Here is a 27,148-nt window from a genome sequence, read left to right as displayed (position 1 = left end):
TATTTGCCGTTAATGACGCCTTTAGAGGGCGGCGCTGAGCGACGTTTGTTTATTTGCCGTTAATGACGCCTTTAGAGGGCGGTGCTGAGCGACGTTTGTTTATTTGCCGTTAATGACGCCTTTAGAGGGCGGTGCTGAGCGACGTTTGTTTATTTGCTGTTAATGACGCCTTTAGAGGGCGGCGCTGAGCGACGTTTGTTTATTTGCTGTTAATGACGCCTTTAGAGGGCGGCGCTGAGCGACGTTAGTTATTTGAACTGTTCCTGTTGTCAGTTTGGAGCTACTAAGTATGGACAGATAGGTAGGAGATCGCTAATCAGCTACTTCAGGCTTGTACTTTAATAAATTAACCAACAGAATTTAACTGCAAACATCTGAGTGGAAATTAATCGTCAGTTAATATTCATCGATTGCGACAGTCCTAGTTTGCATTCGCGCACTTGCGTTCAGTATTTTTCTGGCCTAAAGCGGCGAATTAGACGGCGCGCACACACACTAACCTGGGCACAAAACACTCCAAAACACACGGGTTTGGACTAAACCACATCAAAGGAGAACAAACCCCCATTGAGAAACACAGAGGGAGAAAATGAATAATAATAAAATAATCACAGCACTCTAGTCTTAAGTAATGTATTCCTGCAGTTAAGCTTAATGAAGACGAGGATGGGCTGCGCCGCAGACGCAGACGTTCCCGAAGCCAACAGGAACGATCAAGACAAAAAAAAAAATCCTCTGTCAAATTCGTCTCGGCCCAAAAACACACACAAACATCAGTTTAGATCAGTTAATGAACTCCAAGTGCAAATCCAAGGCTTTCATTTTTAGGTTCTAACGCAAACCTGCTCCAAAATGTTCCACTTAATATTCGATACTCGTCACACAGAATGAGGAGAAAATTAAGGAATTAAGCACAGAACTCTTCTGATTGAAGGATTTTTGGTAAAGCAGTTACTTAAATGGTTCAAATACTGGCACGCCAACCACCAAGCACAGGCTAATACTCGCAGGGCTTTCAGAGCGCTTAAATACGGATTAAATTAAATCTTCAACTTCTTCTCAAAACAACAGCTTAAACAAATTAAGGTCCATGGCTCGGCCTAATGCTGACATCTCACTCTCTCTCTCTCTCTCTCTCTCTCTCTCTCTCCACCATCGCAACTAAACAGTGTCAATGGTTTAATCTACCAGCAATTGATTACATTCACCTCCGATTGAGAGGCTTGCCATTTACAACAAACCAGCTGTGAGAAAGGAGAGGGGGAAATAAAACAAAAGTAAAAGGGGATACATAAGCAGCCAAAAACACAGATTTAATATCGTAATGAACTTCAGAAGAAACAAAAAAACCAAAAACTGTACACGTTACAATCATATTCTATTTGTAAACAGTTAAAAGCCACTTGACTTGTTGCATCTTCGGACACTTTTTTTTTTAATCAAGAATCAAGGCAATGAATGAAATGTGGACGACTTTTGCACTGTTAAAATAACCCAAAACAAAACAAAAGATTTCATTTTTAACACCATCTCTGGCAATGTAAAAGATTCAAAGTAAGGTATATTCGATTATTTTTTTGAAAAAACGACACGTAAAACATCACTTTCAGACGAAGAAAAAGCGGTTCTGTGAGCCGGACGACGGGCTACAGTATGCATAGTTACAGATTTCGGCTTTTTCTTCTTTAACAGTTACACCGACGAGCGGAAAACAAACACTCGATGGAAATAGAGGAGGAGGACAACAATAATAATAATAATAATAATAATAATAATAATATAGTGATTCAGCAAACCAAATCCACTCAGTAATAAAACAGCATTGAAAGCAGTGTAGAATGTCTCCAGCTTAAAGCAGTTATTTGGCAGAAAAACTTACAGAGCTATAAGTAGTTTTCAGTGCTAAAAGTTGGATTTTTCCTACAATTAGGAGTTTCTATGGGAGTGGGGGGGAGGGGGGGGACTGGCTATATTTCCTGAGAACCATGCTGGTTATTTAGCAGACGAGGAATAGATTAAAAAAATAACCAATGACATGGCCAAACACTGATCAGTATTCCCAGAGATAGACCGCTTCGTCTTCATCCTCAAGAGGGTTATTTTTATTATTTTTATTTTTTTTCCTATGTTTTTTACTTTTTTTAAAGCGTTTTTACCTTTTTATTGTTTTTTTGTATGTTTTCTCTTTCTTTTCATTTAAAATGAAGGAAGAATGACCATACTTTCCCCCTCAAAAGAGTCTGTAAACAAGAGGGCGTGCCTCCAAAAACGAAAAACAAAAACAAACCGAAAAAAGAAAAATAAAACAAAACCAAAAACGAAACAAAAAGCCTATCTGAAAGTGAAAGTGCTGTTCCCCCTGGTTTTGCAGGTCGGGTTTGCAAGTCACAGCTGTGGCTACAGTTTTTATTTTTTAGACTGCAGAACGCTAAATTCTTTAGTTTTAAAACATAAAATCGGTGCAATACTCATTTCTGTAATCAGATAATCCTAGGTCAGCATCTATAGTCTTGATCTCCAACTCCACAATACCACAAAGAAGGTAGGCGTACATCAAGGCATAGTAGAGCGCACACTTTAGTTGTTTGTTTTTTCTTTTTCTTTAAGAACGTCCTTGAGTAAACATCTACACTGGAACTGTCGGCTCCCTCGATATTGCAGATTATACTGAGAAAAACCACATTCAGTGCAAAGTTAAAAAAAAGCTCATACTCCAACATTGTCAGCAAACAAATGCGCAAAATAAAACAAAAAAAACAAAAAAAAAAACTGGAATTCAAATAAACATGATGAATAAACATGAGCTGAAGATTTTTTTTCTCGTATGAAGAGCACTACCTGGAAGTTTAAATACATCCTTTCACATTATAGTTATTGGCCTGCATGATTCAAGTATTCAAACTGATATGTTTTGGGCTAAAACAAAGTGGACATATGTGCAGAAAAAAGTAACTTATTTCCACAGGGTGACCCCGCCTCTTTTTTAGGTTTAATAAGTGAAAAGTCCAACTAGTGCCATTAGATTTTGTTTTTTTATATAATATATATAGTCATATGATTATGATTAACTATCCACGCTGAGGTCACAGGTTTATTTCTATTTTTTTTCCTTTTTTTGTGTTTTTTTCGTGTTTTTAGTCTGAAGGTATGTGAGTAAATGAACTACATGGAGTCTCCGCCGCTGCCCGCGAGGTGATCGACGGGGAGGAAGGAGCCGATGGGCCCAGGGCTGCCGATGCGGCCCCCCTCTCCGCCGCTGGGGCTGCCCCACAGGCTGCTGGAGTAGCTGGGACCCCCCCAGAGCGAGGAGCCGTGCAGGTCCCCCCCGTTCCAGTGGTTTGGATCAGTGCGGTTGGGGAAGGCGTGCGAACCCTCCATGGATCCGATCCGGTTCTGAGAAGAGGCCAGCGTCTGCCAGCTCGGCGAGGCGGTCAGGGACTGACCTTGTGCAAAGAAACGGTTGATTTCCTCTTCACTAGCAAAATCAGCGAGAATAGTAGTGTTCCCTAAAACACACCTGGAACAGGAGGGGGCGGAGCAGAGTTACTATGGCAACATTCAAAAATACACTGATTTATTCAAAAATTCAGGCGTAATTGACTGGTTCAGATGTAAACAGAGCGGTTCAGAGTGGTTTGGTGTGAAACGCTCCGTTCTAGATAATCTTCCCGAGTCAGAACTGTTCACAGTGGTGGTGATAGGAACCAGACGTCCACCTCTAAAAGCTCCCTCACAGAAAGTTCCTACATGAAATGGTTATGAATTCACTGCCTGAAGACTGAGACACTGTTTTATGATAGTTTAGAGAACTTAAACTCCATTCATGGTGGAGGGATACATGCAGGGCGCTGTGAGGCAAAATAGTCCCCAAAGAAAACTTATTATTTCAGATTTCCCACTATTTTCCATCATCAACATTCCATACAAAGCAATACTCAAGAATTTATGTATTTTTTTTTCTTCATGTTATCCAGGTTGTCTCAGTTTAAATAACTTCCATTTATTCGACTTTTTCTTTTATTACTGTTACAGAACTTTATTACCTGACTTATAACCTTTATTATAATAAAACTGAAATAGACAGACAAAGAATGAAGAGGAAGAGGAGGAAGGAGGATAAGTTAAGTTTGTGGAGAAAAAGGAGAAAGAAAAGAAACGAGGAGAATTCATTTCAATTTAGTAAATAAAATGTCTATATTTGTGTTGTAGTCATGGCGACCCCTGGTTCCTATCACCACCACTGTAGAGACATCTGAACCATTTCACACCAAACCACTCTGAATCTCTCTGTTTACACCTCACACACTGAATTATGGGGGAATTTGTTAAACTCAAGATCTAAAATCTCAGTCTCACTGTAGTTTAGCGTAAACTGCATCAATCAAGGCTCATCAGTGGAAGCCCAGCTGATAATGTCTTATTAAATTCTGGATAAGAAAACCATTCAGAAATGTGAATAACCAACACAGTAATAACCTCAAATACACACACACACACACCCCCACACACCCCCCCCATCACCGCTGCGGACTGAGCAGCACCTGAAACACTGATGGATCAACTATAAGATCACAGACTCACATGTGCAGTGACTTCTGGGCCTTGGCCGCCTCCTCCTTGGAGCTGTAGCAGACGACGGCGTTTCCGTGGGGCAGGTTGAGGTGGAATGTTATCAGTGGACCGTGCTGCATGCACAGAGTTCGCAGGGTGGAGCCATCGATCTACAGACAACACGGAGACGCTCACTACAGCAGACACACCAGCACAGCTCACGACCTTCATCACTGCCAGGGGGGCACTGATACCACCGTTTCCCTTCAGATACGACACCTGATGCTCATCTGAGCTCTGATACTAATGCTATCTAACTCCACTTTCTAAATATTTACTTTAGTAAAGGAAGCGATTTGTGTCACACAAAGCATAAAAGCCTGAAGGAACAGAACCGGGAAATACATCAGGGCTGGACCCGAATATAACAAATCCATATATTGATTCTTTTAGGTGGGTATTTGGTTTTAAAGCATTCTGCAGAGAGCAGATCCGAGTCGTTCTTACCTGAGGCGTGAGATTTTTGAGAACGAGCCAGTTGGTTCTCCCTGAGCTGCTGTCACCCCAGCTGGAGCCTGTAGAGAACCAACACAGTCATTTCACTGCTTCACAACAGAGTTCACAACTAACACAATCACACCACGAGAGCCGTGACTCTGCTGACCGCTCTGAATGATCCACACAGGGCAGAGCAGTAAGCGCTTACAGGGCCTAAAAGTTGTGATGTATTTCTGTGTAAGCTAAACCACAGAACCCTGCAGCCGCTCCACACAGCTCACTCACACCAACTCAGGGGTTCTCAACCTTTTACACCCAAAGCCCACCTGCGCATAACTACAAAGCACAGCGGCCCACAGGAAAACTAAAATCAACCTTTTAAATTCAAAATCTGCAGGTATGTTAAAACACACATAAAACATGTTTAAAAAACAAAAACATGGTCATAGTGATGTTAAAAAGGAGGAAAAAAAAGCAATAAAATACTAAAAAATAAAGAACAGAAGCGTACGAGGCAGATGTGGACTGTGATTTGGAGCTGCCGTCCATCGAGTTTTTACTGAAAATTCTCCACTGGCTTCCCAAAGAGAGCAACTGTTTGGTCTCGAGACGTCTCTTCAGTTTTGAGGCTTTTTGTGGTTCATTTGAAATAAAACACTTCACTCTCTGAGCTTCTGGATCGGCGCAGTCACGATCAATACTAATGATCAATCGCGCTTGATCTGCTTCGTCATTAGTTTAGTAATTTGAGTTTAACCACTCAAGTCGTTGATGCTCAGCCAAATATACACTTTGCAGGTCCAAGTCACATCTCTTCTCTATTGTTTTATTGTTTATCTATTTTACAGCAGCTCCTGCTGAGTCTGTAGAGTCAGTCGTTAAAAGTGCTGACTTACAGAAAAAAATACTTTAAGTGTAATTAAGTTAATCTAATGCAAAGACAGGCCTGTAATTTAAAAAAAAATCTTTATCTTAGTAATAAAACAAACCATCTTTTAGTTAATCAGGTAATTAACTTCTAGATTTATGTGCAGTTTTATTATAAAGGCCTACATGATTAAGCACAATGTTGCCACCCAGTGGATTCAAGGAGAACTACATTTATGAACATGGTTAATTATTGTTTATGAAAGTGTTTGAGAATTAATATTTATTTTGCTGAACAGACATTTGAATATTCACAGTGTGTAAATTGGTGCTCAGTTCATGCTAAATTTCTATTCCTCACTATTAACTGTGATCATGCGAGCTGATCTGGGTAAAGTCCTGTGTGCTGAAGCGAACGTATGCGTGTTATCTGCGTGTTGTGCGACTGACCCGGGGTGTATCTGGATTCGGAGCTGCCCCAGCCGGCCAGTCTCAGAGAGCCGCTGTCCCAGGAGGAGGGCTGTTTCTGCCCCGATAGGCCGGGTGGGGGGCGGGACGGAGCGGACACGCCTTTCGACGGGAGGGGAACCTTCCACAGCTCGTGAGCTAAAGAGGTGTTGGTGACGGAACCAGGAGACCATTTGGAGTCACTGTTTCTGGCTGTGAGGAGAAAAACAGCAGCCATTAGATGACAAACAGACAAACAGCTGGACAGAAACAGATTTCATACCAGATAATTTAACTTCCTTAAACAGAAGTTTGTACGTAAAGTGATCATTCATTATTAAAATAATGAAGCTTTCTGCTCGGTTAATAAAAACAAAGTGTTCTTGAAGCTTATAACGTTTTAGAATAACACACGTCACGTAAAGAGTGACAGCGGCTAAGAGACGGTACCCAGTGTATCAGACACGTCTGGCCGATTTGTTTAATAAGATCACCATCGTTGCCATAATAACGTACGTGTTTTTGTTGTATACGTTCAGAAGTCAGATCCGGTGTAAAGCGTATTTAAGGTTCTACCTGAAGTGCTTTGTGCTGTACTGCTGAGGGAACTACTGTGGTTGGAGGCACGAATGGATGTCCAGGCACTATTTGAAGGCAGCGTGGTGTTCAGTGATGAGGATGGCCCTGCAGAACACGAACAACACCCTGGTCAGACACACTTATACCGAGACATTCACACCAGCTGCAGCCCTCAACCGTTTACAGGAATAAGAAAATATGAAACAGGCAAGAGTGCAGATTAAAAAGAAATAAAGAGGTAAAAGAATAGAAGAAAGCAGAAAAAGAAGAACATGACAGTGGAGTGGGAGGAAAAAAAACAGTAGAAGAATAACAGGGAGAAAAAGAAGGAGAGGAAAAGAATGAGAAGGAAAGGAAAAAGAGAGAAGAAGAAAAGAAAGAAGGAGAAGGAGGAGAAAGAAGGATAAGGAGGTAGAAGAAAGGTGAAAAAGGAAAAAGGAGAAAAAAATGGAGTACAAGAAATAGACAAAAGATGAAAAGGAAGAAGGAAAAAGTATAAGAAAAAGGAGGTCAAAGGGGAAGAAAGAAGGATAAGGAGGGAGAGGAAAGGTGAGAAGAAAGGAGAAAGAAGGAGAAAAAGGACACAAGGAAGGAGAAAAAAAAATGAGGTACAAGAAACAGGCGAAAGATGAAAAGGAAGAAGGAAAAAGAATAAGAAAAAGGAGGACAGAGGGGAAGAATGGGAAGAAGAAGAAAAGAAGCAGAAGAAAAGGAAGGAGGAGAAAGAAGGAGCAGAAAAGAAAGACACAGAAAGGAGAAAAGAAATAAGAGGATAAGATAGAGGATAGAGGAAAAGGGAGAAAAGAAAGGAGGAGAGAAAAATGGAGGAGAAAGAAGCAGGAGAAAAAAAGCAGGCGGAGAAAGAAAGTGACAAGAGCAATGAGGAGGAAAAGAAGGAGAACAGTAATGAGAGGAAAGGGAAGAAAGAAAAGGAGAAGAAAGAGAAAAAGGAGGACAATAAAGAGGTATTTATACAGCGCCCTCACAAACCCAAACAGACAGAGAGATAAAGGAGAGGAGTGATCAGCGATCAGTGCAGCGGAGCAGCGGAGCAGCGCACCATTGTTCCTGTCCCTGAGGTGATCAACATCCCGGACTGTATTGATGGAGAGATTATTAATCACACTGCCAGGAGTGACGAATGGGTCCGTTTCAGGGTCGATGTTTGGATAACCTTTCCACGGCTCACCAGGACGGAACTCTGCACACAACACACACAATCAGCACGAAGCAGCGGGACACACGCTCATACCTGCAGGGGAATTCCACCCATTTTTCAAAAAGTCAGTACTGTTCACAGTGGTGGTGATAGGAACCAGACGTCCACCTCTAAAAGCTCCCTCACAGAAAGTTCCTACAGTAAATGGTTATGAATTCACTGCCTGATGACTGAGACACTGTTTTATGATAGTTTAGAGAACTTAAACTCCATTCATGGTGGAGGGATACATGCAGGGCGCTGTGAGGCAAAATAGTCCCCAAAGAAAACTTATTATTTCAGATTTCCCACTATTTTCCATCATCAACATTCCATATAAACTCAGAAGACTCGTGTAGGTTCACTGGTGGTTCTGGATAGTAAATAAAATGCCTATATTTGTGTTGTAGTCATGGCGACCCCTGGTTCCTATCACCACCACTGTAAAGACATCTGAACCATTTCACACCAAACCTCTCTGAATCTCTGTTTACATCTCACACACTGGATTCGGCTATAATAATAGTTGGACAAATCAATAAAAAGTGATTATTTAGTATTTATGTTACAAAAGCTGCAAAGGAGAAGACAGAGACCTGGTGGCCAGTTGACGTTGGTGGATCCATGAGGTGATTTGGCACGGTTGGGCCAGCCGTCCCCCACCGATCCGGGCGGGCTGATGGGGGAGCTGCTGGCGTTCATAAAGTCATATGGACCAAAGGGGGAGTCTTCGAGCCTCAGAGCAGAGGACATAGCACCTGCAGGACAACAGAGACGGTCAGGAGGATTCAGACCACTGACACGGACTCGGACACACACAACGAGCCATCGACCGATCGATCACTCACCAGGTTTGCTGGGGTTTTGATCGAGTGGCGAGTTAACGGAAATATCCATGGCAGTCCACTTCTTCAGACGGGACTGCGGCTCTTTAAATCCAACACTACCGATATCGAGGTTGTTTACATTCAAGTTTGAGTTCAAGCCTGCAGTGAGAGTGAGAGAGAGAGAGTGAGAGAGAGAGAGAGAGAGAGAGAGAGAGAGAGAGAGAGAGAGAGAGAGAGAGATATTCAGACTATGCTGTGGAATTATAGAAATGCACAAAAACATTTTGCTATGAAAGGAAAAAATAAAAAGTTGAAATTTGCTGGTAGGGTTGGGCCGATAGACGATGCCATCGTCCATGGCTGACTGAGATCAGGCTAGCGGAGTTAGCGCGGTGCTGTTTGGGATTTTTATGTCAGCTCTAGTTTAATTCTGAATGTTTGAAGCTTATAACAGGCATTTAAGTAACAATCTTTACTTTGTATGTCTCAGTTTTTAAGCAATGCTTTATTTAAAAGCTTAAAGTCTGTCTCATCATCGCAGCGTTAGCCTGTTAACCAGATAGCTTTCTGCTACCTGTCCAGTCTGCTAGTGAGAGCAGAATATGTTCAGTCATAAGAAGAATATAATGAGTAAAATTTTGAAGCGAGTCTGTTAGGAGCAAACAGTGATGTCTAACCGGCACTTTATCATCTGGTTGCATTTAAAAGACATTTAATTTCTAACAGCTTCTTCACTGAGTCACTATGAAGCCACAGTCTCATATCTGCTGAAGCTCGGGGCTGTTTATGCTGGTGGCTTTGCTAATTTCATCTTCACTCGGCTGTACTGACAGCTGGAAACTGCACGCTGTCCCAGAAACACCTCAGAGACGTTTAATTAGACAAAACAATAACTTAAGACACTTTCTCTGACTTCACTAAACACGGTAACGAACGACACTTCATTTCCCAACCAGACATTTCAGCCATAACCGTGAAACACAGAGGTATCCTGAAAAATAAAGTGGATAAGGAGGAAAGACGGAGGAAAAGCAAACAAAGACGGGCTGAGGAGGGCCAGGGTGGGCTGTGAATGAGCTCAAAAGTAGAATCTCAATAGCACACATTTTTAATACAACTTGGGCCGGTTCTACTATTTTGAGTGCTAAAAGCTCCCCCTTGTGGAGGGTCTTTAGACTGCTAAACATGGCTTTATTATGACATCCATCACTCCTGTCCCTGCGGTGGAGTAATTAGTCTCCAGACTAATTACTAAGCCAAACACTTTACTCCATTTAAAAAGGTAACAGATTAATCGTGACAGCCCTGTTACGCTGTTCATATGATCTTGTGCGCTGTTTGCACTTCACAGCATCCGCGCTTGGCTTTGATAAAATCTATCATGGAACATCAAACCGCAAATCAGTCTTTATGCTGCATTTGGCGGAAGACATGCTGGTCTCTCTCCCACCACTAGAGGGCACCCACCTAAAGGGAAGTTTGAGAAGGAGCTGAGGGCGTTTTGTTCTTTCTGCAGGTCGGAGGTGCTGGGGGGCATGAAGGTGTCCATGTAGGACTTGAGGCCAGGCTGGTGAAGAGTGGGGGGCTGGGGGGAGGTCTGCTGCTTCAGCAGGGAGGGGTCCAGATGGCGAGGAGGCTGGATCATTGGGGAGGGGCCCAGGCCACGAGTCTAAAACAGGAAGATACAGACAGTACAGAGCATGAGGACAACAATACTGTAATGCACTACAGTAAAGAAAAGAAATACAATAAAAACATCCAGTACAGAGGGACTTCATACTATTCTCTTAAATTAGGTGTTCGTTTTCTTCAGAGCTCTAAAATATATCAATAATTATCAATACAGAATGATAATGAAATATCACAGACGATTTCTGGCCACATTGCCAAGTTGTACAGTTCATACGTTCAGGCTCACCTGCTGCTCCTGGACCTGGCGTCCGTTTCCAGGCATCACTCTCTGATTCTGAGCTTTCTGCTGAATGAGAAGGCGCTGCGGACAAAACAACAGACGGAACACATTTCATTACATTTTCTTATTAAAATCAACTAACAGCACATATTCAGACTCCATTCTTATTAGCATGGTGGACGAAGTACACAAACCATGTACTTGAGTTAAAGTAGGTATCAAAAGTAAAAGTACTAAAAGATTAATTATGACTCTGATGTCCTGTTATCATTTTTATAACAAGACTCGCTTCATTAACTCAGTTTTAGGTGAAAATACTCCAGTGTCTCTCTTGGTAAACCAGTCTTTTAGTAGAAGGTCATTAATTAGTGACGCTGATGTCTATTAAAATTATCATAAGCACAAAACACTGAAGACGAACAGTTTCCATCAGGTAGAACTGAGTGGCTCTGAAATCACTTTTTACAAACAAGCAAAGTTTCAGTTTAAGATTTATTTACAAGTTTAATAAAAACTTCAAACTCAGATTCACAAATGAGTTTCCTTTACTAAACTGCATCTGTAGGTCTCTGTTCATAAACATAAACTAGCCAAAACTAATTTACTATAAATGAAATGTGTTTGTATAAATTCAGAACAAAGACACGTCAGTCACAACTGCATATGAGTACATATTTCTATATTGTGGTCTGTTTACACAAATTTAGGTTAGTTCATCATTTATGTTGAATAGACTCTCCCAAAATTTTACGCTGCTGCACTGATGTTGAACCGTGTGCTGCACTGGGTCGGTATGACCAACAGGTCAAAACAAGCTCAAAACTAAGTGACCGCTGTGCCCTGATTGGTGTTTTTGCTTCGCGCTTCTTTCATTTTGACGTTACGTTTTTATACACACATAAACCAAAAAGATTTTGCATAATGTAGCGGAGTAAAAACTAAGATAAGTGACTTTGAAATGTAGTGGAGCGAAAGTAAAAAGTCGCCTTTACTTCAGTAAAGTACAGATACACAAAAAAACTACTTAAGTACAGAAACAAATTACATTTGCTTCGTTACTGTCCACCACAGCCTAGTAGCAAGCGCAATCTAACCACCAAGTCTTAATATGCTTGAGATCTGCCTCTGTGGCCAATCAAGCTGTTTTAGTTCTGCACCTAGTTCTATTAAATACCTATTAAATTTATCTGAAATTTACCCTAAACCCAACTTTAACCTCGACCCGAAACAAACCCAACCCTATTAATCCTGAACTTGACCCCAACGCTGTTAACAAAGGTCTGACTCAGATAGTTTGTTAATAAGCTGCACATATACAGATAATCTACTGAGGGCTGAGCAGACTGAGCAGGTTTAGTTCCGTACCTGTAGCTGATTAAGCTGAGAGAGCTGCGAGAGCTGGTTGAGCTGGGAAAGCTGATTGAGCATGGCCACCTGCTGGGGTCCGAACAGGGGGTTCAGACCACCGTTACTGGGAGAATACTTCAACAGGGATGGTGGAACCTGGAAAAAGGGAAAAATAAATTCCATAAGTGTTCTATAGTTCTATAAATACACATAAGGAAACCCTGCACTCATAGAACAATGAGAAATAGTGCAGACAGTACAAACACAGCTTAATATAAACTGTCTGCTCAAATATATCTGGACTTGTTCAGGCTCAGGAGGTGCCGAGTGTACCTGAGAGGGGAGCAGTGGAGGAGGCACTTGGTTTCGGAGATTGGGCTGAGCCGAGCTCAGAGGTTGTGCTGGAGGCTGCTGGGGGTTCCGGCCCTGTGCTGCTGCGTTACCACCACCGTACATGTTCATATTCTACAAACAGAAACGAGAGAAAAAGACGTGAACAAGGCTGGACAATACAGGAGCAGCTCCCACCAGAGCCAGCTCACATACCACTTTACAGACAAACACAGTATCAATCAACCTTTACTTAATCTTGGAAAACACTGAGGGCGACTCTCACTTACAGTGCTGCCGAGTTGACACAGAACAAAGGGTTGATAATGTGTAAAATAATAACAAATAAAAGTAAATTTAATTTAAAAATGTCTCCGAACTCCTGATGAGCCCATATTCTACATGTACCTTGTGTCATCATTCATTTCTACACGATCATCTTGCAACCTCTCCTTATTCAGAACAAATGAGGCTGTCGTTTGTGCTGTGCCTTTAAGACTGATTTGCAAATGCACTCTGTACTGATTGGTGGCCCTGTGCTGAACGGGCGGGGCTGAAGTGCTGCAGACTAAATGAGTATTTTTTTTATTATATAACAGAACTCAAAGGTTTTCAGTGTTTTTTCCTGGTATAGACAAGACAGGTATGTTTTGAAACTAATGTTTACACAAGACATCTAACATTATTAAAAAAAGCGAGGGAACTTTTTTCATGATCAGAGGCGTCTGACAGTTTGAGGCTGCAGTTTGAGTAGCTGGCGTTGGTATATAACAGCGCTGAAGCGTTAGCCTGTATGTAGCCTTATCTGGTGCCACTTTATTTTGATATCCCACTGCAGACGATTCACAGATGCGCATCTTGCATTTAACTCGCATTCTATTAAATACCTATTAAATTTACCCTAAACCCAACTTTAACCTCGACCCGAAACAAACCCAACCCTATTAATCCTAAACTTGACCCCAACGCTGTTAACAAAGGTCTGACTCAGATAGTTTGTTAATAAGTGGCACACATACAGATAATCTACTGAGGGCTTTCCAAATAAAGTGAGACCCGTTATTCTTATTCTGACTCCTTATTTACCTCGTAATTCAGAGGATCCAATAAAATGATTCAGAACATTTTCCAGCAGTGATTTTAATAAACGCTGTTTATTTTTTTCCATAGAGATGAACAGTTTGGACCCCAAGTATCGAAAACAGTCGACGCTGTCAAAAGTTGATGCATTAAAGATGCGCTCAGTGTAAACACAACCAAACCAGCACAAAGACTCGTCTGCTAAGCGAGCCAATGGCACTAAATATGCTGCAGAGTACAGTGAGATATATATGGTTATTGTGATGAATTATGTCACCATGTCATTTTGTGGACACTGTCAGTACTCAAAAAAAACACTGCATGTCTGATTATAAAATAGCATATTTAGTGCCGTTTAATAGGATGTAGTGCAGCTCAGTGTGTGAAATGTTGAAAACAAATGAGAGGATTTTTTTTTGATGTAGCACTTTGAAGCTTGGCACTACTTCATCTGTCCCAAAGTGTCAAATGTTAGGAAAAAAAAAAAAATAAATCCATTCTGAGACATCGTGTATCATCTAAACTTGAAATATCATGATCATAATTTTGGCCCATAGCCCAGCTCTACTGAACGCTGAGCTGTATCTACAGCACTGAGGATTTACGCCTTGGGTTCACTACACGGCTTTTAGAGTCTTAACAGATTATCAAGACTGGGCGTCTCACGCCTTCACACTGTTTTTTGCAGGTTTTTTTAGGCGACTGAAATATTGGGGATCCACACTCAACGATTAGGGATCAAACACTACTCAACTTTTAATCTCACGTGAACTCTCGCGTTCTCCTGTTACTAGGAGACCCAAATAAACAAATGTGGAGCTGCTGCTGCTGTTTTCTCTGCCATTTGCGCTGAAACAGTAGAGAAGCAGCAGGTAAACGTTTACGTGACACTCATGGGTTTAAAGATGTGATCAGTTGGTATTTTTAGAGTTTTAAATGTACATAAACTCGATTGTGCCTTAAACTCAGCCCATTAAAAAGCTTCGCTCCACACATGAAAGACCTCCCGTCATTTTCTTTGTTCACTTGCTGTTTTTCTTCTTTCGTGCTCTCCGTTTTTATTGGCTGTCGGAGGAGTCTGTTCAGATGGAGTTGACCAGTTTACACTAGAGTTTAATAAACTCTGACTGGTCTGAAATGTGATCAGGAGGCAGTAGATCTGAGTCAGCGCCGCTCACACACGACTCGACTCTCTCCAACTATCGACTCCGACTGACCCAGAAATCTGCAGACTAGAGCCGACCAGCTCAGACTCAGCCTGAGAATCGGGGCTAAAATCAGGGTTAAAGTCGTGCAGTGTGACCTCAGCTTTAACGTTTGTTTGGTGTCAGCTTTTAACGTTTGCATTTCACATGCGAGAAGTTGATGAGACCCGAGAATCTCGACGACAGCGTTAACTGTTTTGGTTCCACCGGAGAACCTTATACGGAACGACGCCAACTACAGAGCGACTTCAGACGTCTGCACGTTAGGGCTGGGCGAGCAATCAAATTTTATTTTCAGCTATGATTTTGGATTCTAACGACTGAGAACAAGATAATCGAGATAAACATTTATTGTGCCACACTCTGCTCCACAAAGATGCTCTCGCTTTGTCTTGAGTTATTAATCGAGCGCCGCCTTTTCCTTTATTTTACTTGTTTTTATTTAAAATTCAAGGAAATCCACCGACAAAAAAGGTGTTTTAAAGAAGAATGAATGTATGACGTTCCATAGTAAATGAGTAATTTGGTAGTAGTTCAGTTAGTAACTCCACAATCTTCACCTTGTTTATTTTAATTAATGTCAGTGTTTGTTCTTTTATGTATGTTTTGTGTATGAACGTATATTGTTTGTGTGTTTGAGCAGCACCTTCAGTCAAATACCGACTGATAAAGCTATGAAGTACTGAAACTTGTAATCGTGTTAAGTAATCATGACCTCAATACTGACCAAAATAATTGTAAATGATTTTTTGATAATCGAGCAGCCCTACTGTCCACGCAGTGAGCTGGAGGCTGCAGCCTGCAGAGACTCACCTGCCTAACCGCGGCGGGGCTGGACCCTGGGTTGGACCCAAGGCACTGGTTAGGTTGGGCAGAGTGTGAAGGGGAAAAGCTCATGCTGCTGTGTGCTGTGTTCTGGGCTTCCTCTGTTACAGAGCTATCGTAGGCAGAAACGGGCAGCGCGAGCTGAAGCGCAGGCCAAGCAGAGAGGAAGAGGAGGAGCGGCGGCAGGAAATGCACCACGGAAAAGCCCAGAGAGAAGAAACGACAACCACCAACACACAGGAGAGAGAGGCTCTGTTAGCGGAAGCCGCAGAAAACAAGCAGAGAGAAAAAGAAGCACTTCCAGTCCGTTAAAGCGACAGTTCAGCCACAGATCTGTTCAGAGTCAACCTCTTTAGACCAGATGGGGTCAATCAGCCAAGACAGGCCTGGTGTCTCTGAGGGTTCTGAGTCTACATGCAAAATCAGACAGCACGCTAATTAGACTCAGGTGGGAATATTAGTATATTTAATATATACATTTGAAGAGCTCTTTTCAGGAATGTAGGTTCTTTATGCTCCAAGAAGCATCAATATAAAGTAAATTCCTTAGTTTTAACAGTATAATAATGTTTGGGCTGTACTGTAAACTCATTCTTCCCATTCAGAACATGTTTAATGAACATTCAGCTTAATTACTCCATTTTTTTTTACAGGTTAAACAAAGACTGAACTTAAAAATCAGGTGTGTAAAGTTGTAACAACTGATATATTTCTGTGTTCAGTCCAATAAACATTTGTTGTACCAAACACTGTGATACTTAATCAGTATAGAAATTAAAATTCGTGTACTGTGCTAATTGGTGGGGCATAAGCTTCCATTACTTTTTGACTACATTAGCCTCGTAGCTCCAGCACAGAAACTAAAGAAGCAAACTTTGTACGCTAAACGTGTCTCGGCTGATTGAACACATTCGGGGCAAGAGGAAGGAAAGCGTATCTACTTTTGCTGAACTATCGCTTTAAAAGTATTGTTGATCTAGTACAGAATGTTCTGAACAGGCTGGCATGCGAGTCGGAAAGTTCAGCTAAGAGCAACTGCCCTACAGATCAAATGGCGCTTCATATGAAAGGAATAAGCAGGCGAAGCTGCAGCAGAGGGCGCTAAAGGGCTAAAGCTAGAGAGCAGCAGAGAGGAGAAATACAGGATGGTGTGACGCAGTAAAGCCCCACTGACCTTCTCCATGTAGGGACTGCGGTCCATGGACGAGTCTTTATGGATCTGATGGCGTGAAGCTGAGCCTTTTCCATAATCTCCCACGTTAAGGACGTGTTTGTCAACATCCATGCGCTTATCCGGCATCATTCCTGCAGAGAGAATAAGGCACGTTAGCACAAAAAAAAACAATAAAAATCTGAAATTCTGAAAATTTGGTGGAATTATCCTTTAAAAAAAAACAGATTAAACGTGTCAGACCTCCAGGCATGTCCATCTTATTGCTCTTCATGGAATCTTCAGAGTCCCTCTGCAAAACATTACAGTATCATCAGCACATTATTCACATTCTTCAAATTCAACGCAAAAACCCACTGAAATCTCAGCCCAAATGAAGCCAATATGGCAAAACGTTCATCTGGAGCTTCACTCGAGCTACGTGGCTAATGTAGCTAACCAGTAAGGTGGTCCTGCTTCCTATTCAAACTTCCAGTTCCACCTTAAATTGCACCGTTTAAGGTGGCGCTGGCTCAGGTAGTTTAAAGAATGTGCACTTACAGGAAAATTCATGCTGTTGAACTGCTTCACAAACTGGTTCATCCACGGATCGTCTGGCTTACTGGGTCCTTTATTCATCTGGAAAAACAAGCAACATTAGTGACAAAATCAGATACAACAGGGTTTAACTCTTCTTCACACGCTGGCGACACTAGATCGAAATAAAAACTATAAACACCAAACATTACACTGTTGCTGTTTGGCATGAATTAATATAATTAAGCAATACAGGACAAACTATTTGTAATAATCCACTCCTTAAATGTCGCATGCAAAAATTAGTGACGTTTTGTTGATGAATTTAATATATTCGGGGGAACAAAGTGCAGCCTGAGTAAAGGCTTTTCATTACGACTTAATTGCGAAGCTGTTTTAACACTTTGTTGTAGCTCCAATAAACACAGTGACTGTCCATTTTCAGCTGTCTTTACTCTCCAACAGCTGAAATTTGTGCATTTCCACTATAAAACACTGATTAGATCAGGGGTGCAAACCACTAACAGGGCCATATTAAAAAACCTCCACAAATCTGAGAACCTGAGTGCGTTTATATTTTAATACCACAAAAAGTGAAAAGCAAAGTACAGCCACTTGTAGTGAACCTTCAAATATTACAAGTGAATAATTGATATATTTAGGCTACAACAGCTACAGATAACTGCTAACTCTCTAAATGATCCCAGGAGGTCTTTTAAACCTACAGGTTTGTTCATTGTTGATCAGTTTCTGAAAGCGTTTATAGTGTTTACGTTGGCTGACCTGCAGCTGAAGTGCAGCTGGTGTTTTGGGTGATATGACAAGTGCAACTGGGTAGAAAACTGCTGTCCTATAGACTTGTTGGAAGTGGGGTGTCAGCGCAATGCATGCTGGGGATTGTAGTGCTACTGACTATGAAATGTGCTAATATTAACAGAAAATCAAACTAATTTTGTGGGTTGGATTGGATTGTACCAAGGGCCTGATTTGGCCCGCGGGCCTGGCGTTCGACACGTGGGGGTTTAGACAGTGAGCCTGGTGTAGACCAGGATTAGAGAAGCGGGTTAAGCTCAGTCTGAACTACCTTAGGAGGCATCTTCTTCATGTAGGACCAGTTTCCAGTCTGGTTCATTTCCTGTGACGTGTTGTTGTTCCACATGCCGATCTCCACCTCCTCCTCCTCCTCCCCCCAGGAGGACGCTCCAGCCATCGACATCTCCTCTCCACCCCAGCTGTCTTGCATAGGTTTGGGTCCTGGAGGACAGAAAGGGGCGGGGCAAAGGGGAAACAGTTAGGGGTTTTTACCTTTATGGGTAATGGTTAGGTTTTTGTTGGTGCTGGGCAAAAGGATTTATCAGTATCATGATGACTGATATGGTTTTCTGAGTATATCTGGATACTATCAGCACTTAAAGCAGCACCATGTAGGCTCTGGAGATTTCCTCTCTGGAAACATGTAACTGCACGTGTCTAAACTCAGTGAAGGAGCGTCTTCAGAGGATGCGAGTGAATTATCTACTATTGTCATCATATCTTCATCAGTATACGTTGATTTTGAGATCGCTTGAGGCCGAAACATCGAGCCGGACCTTCTTTTCGAGTCTGTGTTTAACGTTAATACGTAAAGACGTACGATGTGGTGTGAAAAACTCAAAGCCTCTGAGTTTAACTGATTATTTCTGGCTTTACAGGGCGACTCACAGCAGCCTGTTTTTACTCTCCTCACTCAGTAACAGCACTTCTTTCAGTTTTAATTAAAAAAAAATGTTAAGTAGCGCTGCTTTAAACGAATGCTGACCAACCGCTCATCTCATTAAAGAGCGTAATTAGTCCTGTTCAACCCTCTTATTGTCTTTGTGGTCTACACTATTGTTCTCATCTGTGTATGAAGAGTTTCATGTTTATATAATGCATTTATAAAAAATAATAGCTGACAAATAAACAAAAACATTTCCATTTCTAATAAGTGAACCATAAAGCACGGATTTCTCGTATGCAACTCCCAACAACGTACGTTCACAGGCTGTGGACTATATGTTAGGTATTCGGTGCAAAAACATAGCATTTACAGCGGTGATACACCTGTCAACACAGGTTAAGCTTAATTCGTGTTCAGGAAAGCAGAGCTTCAGGGGTTAATGAGGCTGAGCTGGCGCCATGTGGTGCTGTTGTGATTATACACAGTGAAAGTGCTTTTAGTGGCCACACTGAACACCACACCGCCGCCCACGGGCAGATAAACACCGCTGAGAGAGATTTAAGAGACCACCCATAAACCATTAATGATGCTTTGCCTGGCCCAGATGGGCTCTGGACTCACCGGGTTTGTGCTGCGTGGGCGGAGCCATGGTCGCCCCGCCCCAGCCGCTGCCTCCGCCGCTCTCCCTGCCCGAATCCTCCCAGCTGGAGCCCGTCTCCATGGGTTTCCCCCAGGCAGCCGTGCCATTGTCCACAGTGACAGGTGGGCCGGCGGGCTCGCCCCACGTCGAGGACTCCATCTTCTGCGGCCCACCATATGGCTCTCCCCACCCTGCAAACACACCCACACTCAGGATCAATCAGTGCAGCTGAACAACTACCAGCAGCTATGCACGTTCAGGACCAATACGATCTACAAAAGGTGTTAAAAATGTTCCTGATTCCACAGAACTCTAATTTACTCTACACAGTCCGGTTCAGCTCAGAGCAACAAAGGCTCTCCAACAGGCTTGACCCGACTGACCACAGGCACCATCACTATTATCAATCTCAGGGCTGTTTTAAACGTACCGCTCGCGGACTTTAGGTGCGCACATGTAATTATTCTTCCCGTGATGGTTTTTCTTTGAATGTGTGATGCTGGTTAACGTCCTGAATCAGTCCTGACGGGCTGCCCTGCTTTAGAACGTTCTGTAGCAGAGCTGCAGTAACAGCAGCGCTCAGACCAGCTCAGTGATTAAACTTCAGCTGCTTTATGATTTTAACAAGAATCAATTTATAAACATGATTTATTAAACAGCAGAAACTTCAAAACCATACAAACTACCAAAATAAAACTACCATTTAACAAACCATATGAAACACCAAAAAAACTACCGAACCATACCAAAAATTACCACTGTATCCAAAAAAACCCCAAAACAAAACAGACCAACTACCAAACCAAAAACTACCAACTAACAAAACATTAACCACAAAAAACAAACCATATCAACTACAAAACTATATATAAAAAACCTACCAAACCAAAAACTACCAACTAACAAAACATTAACCACAAAAAACAAACCATATCAACTACAAAACTATATATAAAAAACCTACCAAACCAAAAACTACCAACTAATAAACCATATTAACCAAAAAAAACCTACCCAACCATACCAACTACCAAATCAAAACTATCAAAGCATACCAACAACTGCCAAAAACTACCAACAACTAACAAACCATATTAACAAAAAAAAACAAACCATATCAATTACAAAACACCAACCAACCATACCAAAAAAAACCCCAACTAATTAACCATATTAACCAAAAAAACCTACCCAACAAAAACTACCTAATAAGCCATTTTCACCACTACAAAAAATAAATAAATAAATAAATAACAAAAACAAAAAACAAAAAAAACACCCTGCATGTATCCCTCCACCATGAATGGAGTTTAAGTTCTCTAAACTATCATAAAACAGTGTCTCAGTCATCAGGCAGTGAATTCATAACCATTTACTGTAGGAACTTTCTGTGAGGGAGCTTTTAGAGGGGGACGTCTGGTTCCTATCACCACCACTGTGAACAGTTTTGACTCGGTAAGTTTCTCTAGAACAGAGCGTTTCACACCAAACCACTCTGAAGCACCCTGTTTATATCTTAACCACTTAATTATGCAGAAATTTAAAACAGTGAAATTCCCCTTCTGAAAAGGTCAGATGAATATAATGTTTTAATTCTATTTTAGAAGGACTGCAGAAAAAAAACCTACAGCAAAACATGATGAAGCGCTTACAGGGTCTACAGACCGTGGAATAAATTCTCCAGGCCTGCAAAGACATGCAGCCACATCTCAAACATCCAGGAAGCTACATCAGTGTCAGTGAGATATGGAGCTCCAGCTCTGGTGCCCTGCAGACCCCGCTGGCCCTCACGGTGACGTTATTAATATATGCGTACAGGGCGCTGAACTCTGACGCTGGAAACAAAAAAACTCACTCAAAAGCAAAAATAACGACATAGTAATGAAGCTGCGTCCATCAACTACAGCCTGTGCAGATCAGCCTAAAGTAGCTGTCAGCGTTTACGCCTACAACCCCAAACTCTGTGAGGCCAAATTAGCTCAAAAAGCCCAAACATTACAACCAATTCATCTGCCTAGTGGTCACCCACAACATGGTCTGGATAGACTTTAAGGAGGGGAATTCCTGCATAATTAACTGGTTCAGATGTAAACAGAGTGATTCAGAGTGGTTTGGTGTGAAACGCTCTGTTTTAGAGAAACTTACAGAGTCAGAACTGATCACAGTGGTGGTGATAGGAACCAGACGTCTGAAGAGTTTAAAGCAGGGGTGCCCAAACTTTGTCTTAGAGGGCTGAAACACAAAGTTGTGATGGACCTGGTGCAAAAAATAAATAAATAACTATAGATTAAATTAAAACTACAAATGCAAAAAATATAAAACGGAGGAACATTTAAAAATGGCTTTGTACAGAACCATCAACACCCAAAGAACCTTTTGCATTATCGTGAATGCGCCCTTCAGAATGATGCAGAATGTGTTGTACACGGTTCTATATAGAACCTATCTGAAAAAGATTCTATACTTCAACAAAAAGCGTTCTTCTACTGCTGCAGTGTCAAGTTTGTAATAATAGAACAACCCTTTTCAGTGCTGTATAGAACCATGTTCCAAAAAAGGCTCTACATAAAACCGCGTACAACACATTCTCCAGCAATCTGAAGAGCCTTTTCACAATGCAAAGAATCATTCAAATCTTGCAAAGGGTTCTTCGAGTGTTCTTGGTTCTGTATAGAACCACTTTTTCTAAAAAAGCATTTTTTTTTAAGTGTGTAGAGTTTAATGAGCTCTGAGTCAAAGAGCTGCGTTTTCAGGTGTTTATTAAAAGTGAGCTCTGAGCTCGACTGTCTAATAAAAGCTGAACTGAGCTCCACAGTTTAGAAGCAGAATAACTGAAAGAGTCTCTCCACGTTTTCTGTGTTTTACTGAGTTCAGAAGGTCAGAATCTGCAGATCTGAGATCATAAACAGACGTTCAGGAGCTTTAAGGTCATTTAGAGTTTTAAAAACCAGCAGCAGAGCTTTAAACTCTCTCTAACAGATCCAGGCGGTCAGTGCAGTGTGTAGACGGGGGGATGAGCAGCTTTTTGGCTGCTCTGTGCTGCAGCATGTGGTACAAATATGATATTTTTTATATAGTATGTTCTCCCATTTTGTGTGTGTGGGTGGGGGGTGGGGGGTAACAACTACGCTCTGTTTTAATGTAATCATGGTTAATGGTTATGAATATGCTGGTTGATATAAAATCTTAGACATTTCTGAAAATATTTGGACTAAAACATATCGTCATGGTGGAGGGATACATGCAGGGCGCTGTGAGGCAAAATAGTCCCCAAAGAAAACTTATTATTTCAGATTTTCCACTATTTTCCATCATCAACATTCCATATAAACTCAGAAGACTCGTGTAGGTTCACTGGTGGTTCTGGATAGTAAATAAAATGTCTATATTTGTGTTGTAGTCATGGCGACCCCTGGTTCCTATCACCACCACTGTAAAGACATCCAATCTACAGTCCAATCTAAAAAACTGAAATGTAGAAATTCCCAAATCACATTTAACAAGTAAACACACTATTTTGTTCGAAGGTGATATAGCAGGTCTACACCAGCTTAACATGAGCAAACAGTGAACTAACGCTTAACAGCTTTACCAAAAACCTGCATTCTCATGAAGAAGTGTTTATGTTTTCAGTCTCAGGAGAGTACGAGTTACTGGACTGAGCGTGGGCGGACCGCCCCAGTCTGGCCTCCCGTATAAACATGCTTATGTAAGCTTTGTTTACTTTGAAGTCCTGATGAAGGATCGGCTTACATCTGACCACTGAAGATTTTTTGCACTTTCACCGTCCAGCGCATGCCCTGGATTCTTCGTACAAAAATAGCTCCGTCCATGTGCGTCCTTCTGCTCAAGTTGCTAGCATATGACTGCACCTTCGGTTACAGCGTAACCCGAGTCTATTTTTTCCCCCGAGCGCAGCTCATCCACGGCCAAAACCTGACCTTCTGAAACACTGCCGCTGTTACACGCCTAGAACAAACCTGTTCCTCTCAAACAAAACAAAAAGAACCTTTCTGTGGGTCTGAGCAGAGCTGATTCCCCACAGAGCTGCTCTGCCTGCGCAAGTACTGAGGAACGTGTAGGAGGGAGGAGAGCGTCCGGAGAAATTCCAGAGGTATGACTACACCGCCATAAATAAATACAGCCTGCAAGTTTCTGAAGAAAGGACAGGGAAAAGAGAGAGACACCTACCTGAGCCGCTGCTTTTCTCCTTCTGCCCCATGGAGCTCGGGGCTGGTGGGGGAGGTTGCTGCTGAGACCCAGCCATTCCATCCTGCTCTGCCGAGCTATTCTTGTTCCACATGTTCACGTTGCTATACTTGTATTTGCTGGGGTCTCCCCATGCAGAAGTCCCATCGTCGATCTCCATCCTGCGCCGGATAGACTCGGGCGACGGCTCTTCCCAACCGGTAGGTTCTTCTTCTTTCGGAGCAGCTGGCATCGGACCTCCTAGCCAACCCGAAGGCTTGTTCTGGGATCCGGTTTGAGAAGCGTTCCCTGCCCTAAAGGTTCCCACGCTAGTATCCTGGGACTTGCCCCACTCCGAAGTGTTGTTGGGCTTTGCGGAGTCACCCCAGGCTGGGTTAGAGTGGCTCGGTTTGATCGGCTCACCCCAGCCTTGGTTCTGATTATTGGTCTTCACAGGATCTCCCCATCCACCGGTGGGGCCTCCTTGATCAGGGGTACTGGCTCCTCCACTGCCTCCCCAGGTGTTGCTTGGGTTGCAGCGGCCTGTATCACTCCAGCCTGAACCGGAACGGTCACTGTCGCTGTCCCAACCTCCTGAGCTGGCTTTCTGAGGTTCTCCCCAGTGGTTTCCTCTTGAGCTTTCTCCGCCCCAGCCCTCTCCAGAAGAGGAACCACCCCATCCCTGCTTTGCCTTCGGTCCATTATTCCAGGAAGAGGACTTGTCATCCTTGCTGTTTCCCCAAGAGGAGTTGCTCTTGCTCATTCCGACGGAAGAATCCTCCCAGCCGTTCTGGCCGGCTGGGGTTTTGCTGCTTTCTCCCCATCCCGAGGTTGGCTTCTGCTCGCCCCAGCCAGAGTTGCTACTGTTAGTGCTAGGTCCATCCCCCCAACCACCTGAGTTTGACGGCTGGGTAGGAGGGTTACCCCAGCCCTGCGACCCACTTCCGGTCTTCTTGTCGGAGCTGGAGACGTCCCAGGCAGTGTTCTGGCGGACTGGGGTCTGGCCCCATCCTGTGTTGGACAGCACCCTCGGGTCCATGTCGGCTCTGGAGAGAGCCGCTTGTATCATATTCTGCTGGCTGCCCCTCTTGCGGTTGGCACTTCGCTGCCCATCTCTCTCGCTACGACCTGCCGAGCTTTCCCCACTTCCTTCGCTGCCTGTAGATTTGTTCCATGTGCTGCCTTGGGATGACTGGCCAGCGCTCCCCAAGCCGAGAGCGTCATCCTCCAAGGACTTCCATCCGTTTGTTCCCTTCCTGCTCCCATTCGTGCCATCATTGGAATGCTGATTGTTGCTGGGCAATGCGTTCCATTCCCCGTTCGAGACCTTAGTGCCAGTGTTCGAAGAGGATGAGGAGGATGAAGAGGACGAGGAGGCACTACCCCAGGGCCTGGGGGCCACTGCCGGACCCAAGCTGTTCCCTGCTCCCCAAGTCATGCTCTGAGAGGAAGCGGACCCCGAGTCCCAGCCACCTCCGCGGCCGCCCATCCCGTTATTATTATTCTTGAAAGAAGAAGAAGTAGAAGAAGAAGAAGAAGTAGCGCTCACAGAGGAGCCATTGGCTCCGGACTGCATTAGAGTTGCGTTCACAGTGTCGCCCACAGCTTGGCCTTTAGGGACAGGACATTTGTCTCCAGAGTAATTAGTGCCGGGGGTAGCGCCCCACGCTGTACCATAAGACCCGCTGCTGCTGTTCATTCCCTCGCCATTGCCATGCTGAGAAATGGAAGTGCCATTAGAGACTGGAGAAGTTTGGAGCTGAGGGGAGCCCCCTGTGCTCACAGGCCAGGCTCGGTGCCCTGGGGGCTGTTCATTCATCTGCACTGAACCTGTAGAGTTTGGTAAACTAGAGGTCATCGTGTTAGTAGTGTTATTTGGTCCATTAAATTCAGTGTTAAGGTTTTGAGGCTGCCCACTTAGAACCTTGTTTGTACCATTGACTTCGGATTCCACAACGCTTTCCTGCAGGCTTCCCCAGGACATCTTAGAGCTAATACTCTGCATACTGGGGTTCTGACCTATGGTGCTTCGTTGAGTGTTCGTGCCCCCATTCCCGTTGCCCACAGGCCCGTGGGGGCTGGGCCCTGTGTTCTGCAGAACGGGCCAGGCACCATGGTTGGCATTTGGGTTCAAAGTGCTTGGATTTATACCTCCATTGGTTGAGGGACCTTGGGTACCCCATGCATTCATCTTTCCGTGACTACCTTCCGCCAGCTTGCCGCTGGGGCTCTCCCCAGAGCCTTGACATGTGCTTAGCATTGAGCCGTTGGATACGCCCCACGGCCCCTTAACGCTCCCGTTAGCCACGTTATTGCTGCCGTTTGCAACCATAAAATGAGAACCTTGCCTATTGCCATTGCTGTCACCGCCAGCAATCCCAGACGCCATCATACTGAGGTTTTTCTCAGACCCAGAGCTGGAGGCCGAGTCAGCGTCCATACATTCTGAGGCTAACTCCGGGTCGCTGCCGCTGATGGAGGGCCAGGGTCCCTTATCACAGCCGTCTACAATGACTTTGCCCCAGTTACTGTTTGAGTCGCTGCACGGTGAGCCAGAGCTCCAGGGCGAATTCTCATACTGAGGGTCCAGACCAGCGTGATCCAAACCTGCGGAAAGAAGAGCAAAGGTCAAGTTTAGAGCGCATGCAAACAAGGAGGTGACACCAGAAGGCTAAACATAGCTTTCTCTCAACACGGCCTGCGATAAAAGCAAACGAGCAGACAACACATAAATAAAGCTTGCAAATAGAATTACTAGGGATGCGTGATATTGGAATCACACCTGTATGAACTGATAATTACTTAGAAACAATTATTCGGACCAGACAGGTGTTCATACTGACTGATGGGTCACTTTGTTGCATCTGTAACCCCACAGAATTAAATGTTATGCTAACCCAGGCAGATTAAGTCCCAATTCTTACACTGCATTTGGAGACAGTCGATGCATTGGCAGACATTTGATGAAGTACTCACTAATTTATCACACTCTGGAAGAATGTTTAGGTGATGTCTAAAAACCCAAGTGGATTTAGTCCTAACGTAAACATTTCAGAAATGTTTATGTAACAGTAGATAGGTAAAATATATCAGTGCATCCCTATTAATTACCTTCGAAATGACAGCATGATAAACGAATGAACATTTGACCAGATATTCATCAAAAACATCAGAGGCCCAACTAACGATCTCTCGGCACACCAGCAACGACCGGAACGATCCGCGGACTCGAACGATCCGAACGTTTACGTCCGTTTTCACGGATTAA

The 27,148-nt window shown here is 43.2% G+C and overlaps 1 protein-coding gene across 3 annotated transcripts in view; it reads right to left on the bottom strand.

Moving 5' to 3' along the window:
* Positions 1-2,988: 2,988 nt before the first annotated feature.
* Positions 2,989-27,148, bottom strand: part of LOC118821680 (trinucleotide repeat-containing gene 6A protein-like) — a 56,871-nt gene continuing 32,711 nt past the window's right edge. For all 3 annotated transcript variants that reach the window (XM_036590401.1, XM_036590402.1, XM_036590403.1), the window contains 18 exons: positions 23,884-26,487; positions 19,674-19,883; positions 18,438-18,607; positions 17,378-17,455; positions 17,081-17,129; positions 16,841-16,971; positions 12,560-12,691; positions 12,245-12,382; positions 10,886-10,960; positions 10,435-10,636; positions 8,989-9,126; positions 8,737-8,898; positions 8,003-8,143; positions 6,940-7,047; positions 6,367-6,576; positions 5,059-5,126; positions 4,582-4,721; positions 2,989-3,517 (listed from right to left, as the gene is read on the bottom strand). In XM_036590401.1, the coding sequence (XP_036446294.1) occupies positions 3,163-3,517; positions 4,582-4,721; positions 5,059-5,126; positions 6,367-6,576; positions 6,940-7,047; positions 8,003-8,143; positions 8,737-8,898; positions 8,989-9,126; positions 10,435-10,636; positions 10,886-10,960; positions 12,245-12,382; positions 12,560-12,691; positions 16,841-16,971; positions 17,081-17,129; positions 17,378-17,455; positions 18,438-18,607; positions 19,674-19,883; positions 23,884-26,487 (5,111 nt within the window). In that variant the 3' untranslated portion in view covers positions 2,989-3,162. The remainder of the gene's footprint in view (positions 3,518-4,581; positions 4,722-5,058; positions 5,127-6,366; positions 6,577-6,939; positions 7,048-8,002; positions 8,144-8,736; positions 8,899-8,988; positions 9,127-10,434; positions 10,637-10,885; positions 10,961-12,244; positions 12,383-12,559; positions 12,692-16,840; positions 16,972-17,080; positions 17,130-17,377; positions 17,456-18,437; positions 18,608-19,673; positions 19,884-23,883; positions 26,488-27,148) is intronic.

The sequence above is a fragment of the Colossoma macropomum genome, unplaced genomic scaffold, assembly GCF_904425465.1.
Source record: "Colossoma macropomum unplaced genomic scaffold, Colossoma_macropomum, whole genome shotgun sequence".
Taxonomy (NCBI): Eukaryota; Metazoa; Chordata; class Actinopteri; order Characiformes; family Serrasalmidae; genus Colossoma; species Colossoma macropomum.
This window is presented reverse-complemented; position numbering and strand designations above follow the sequence as displayed.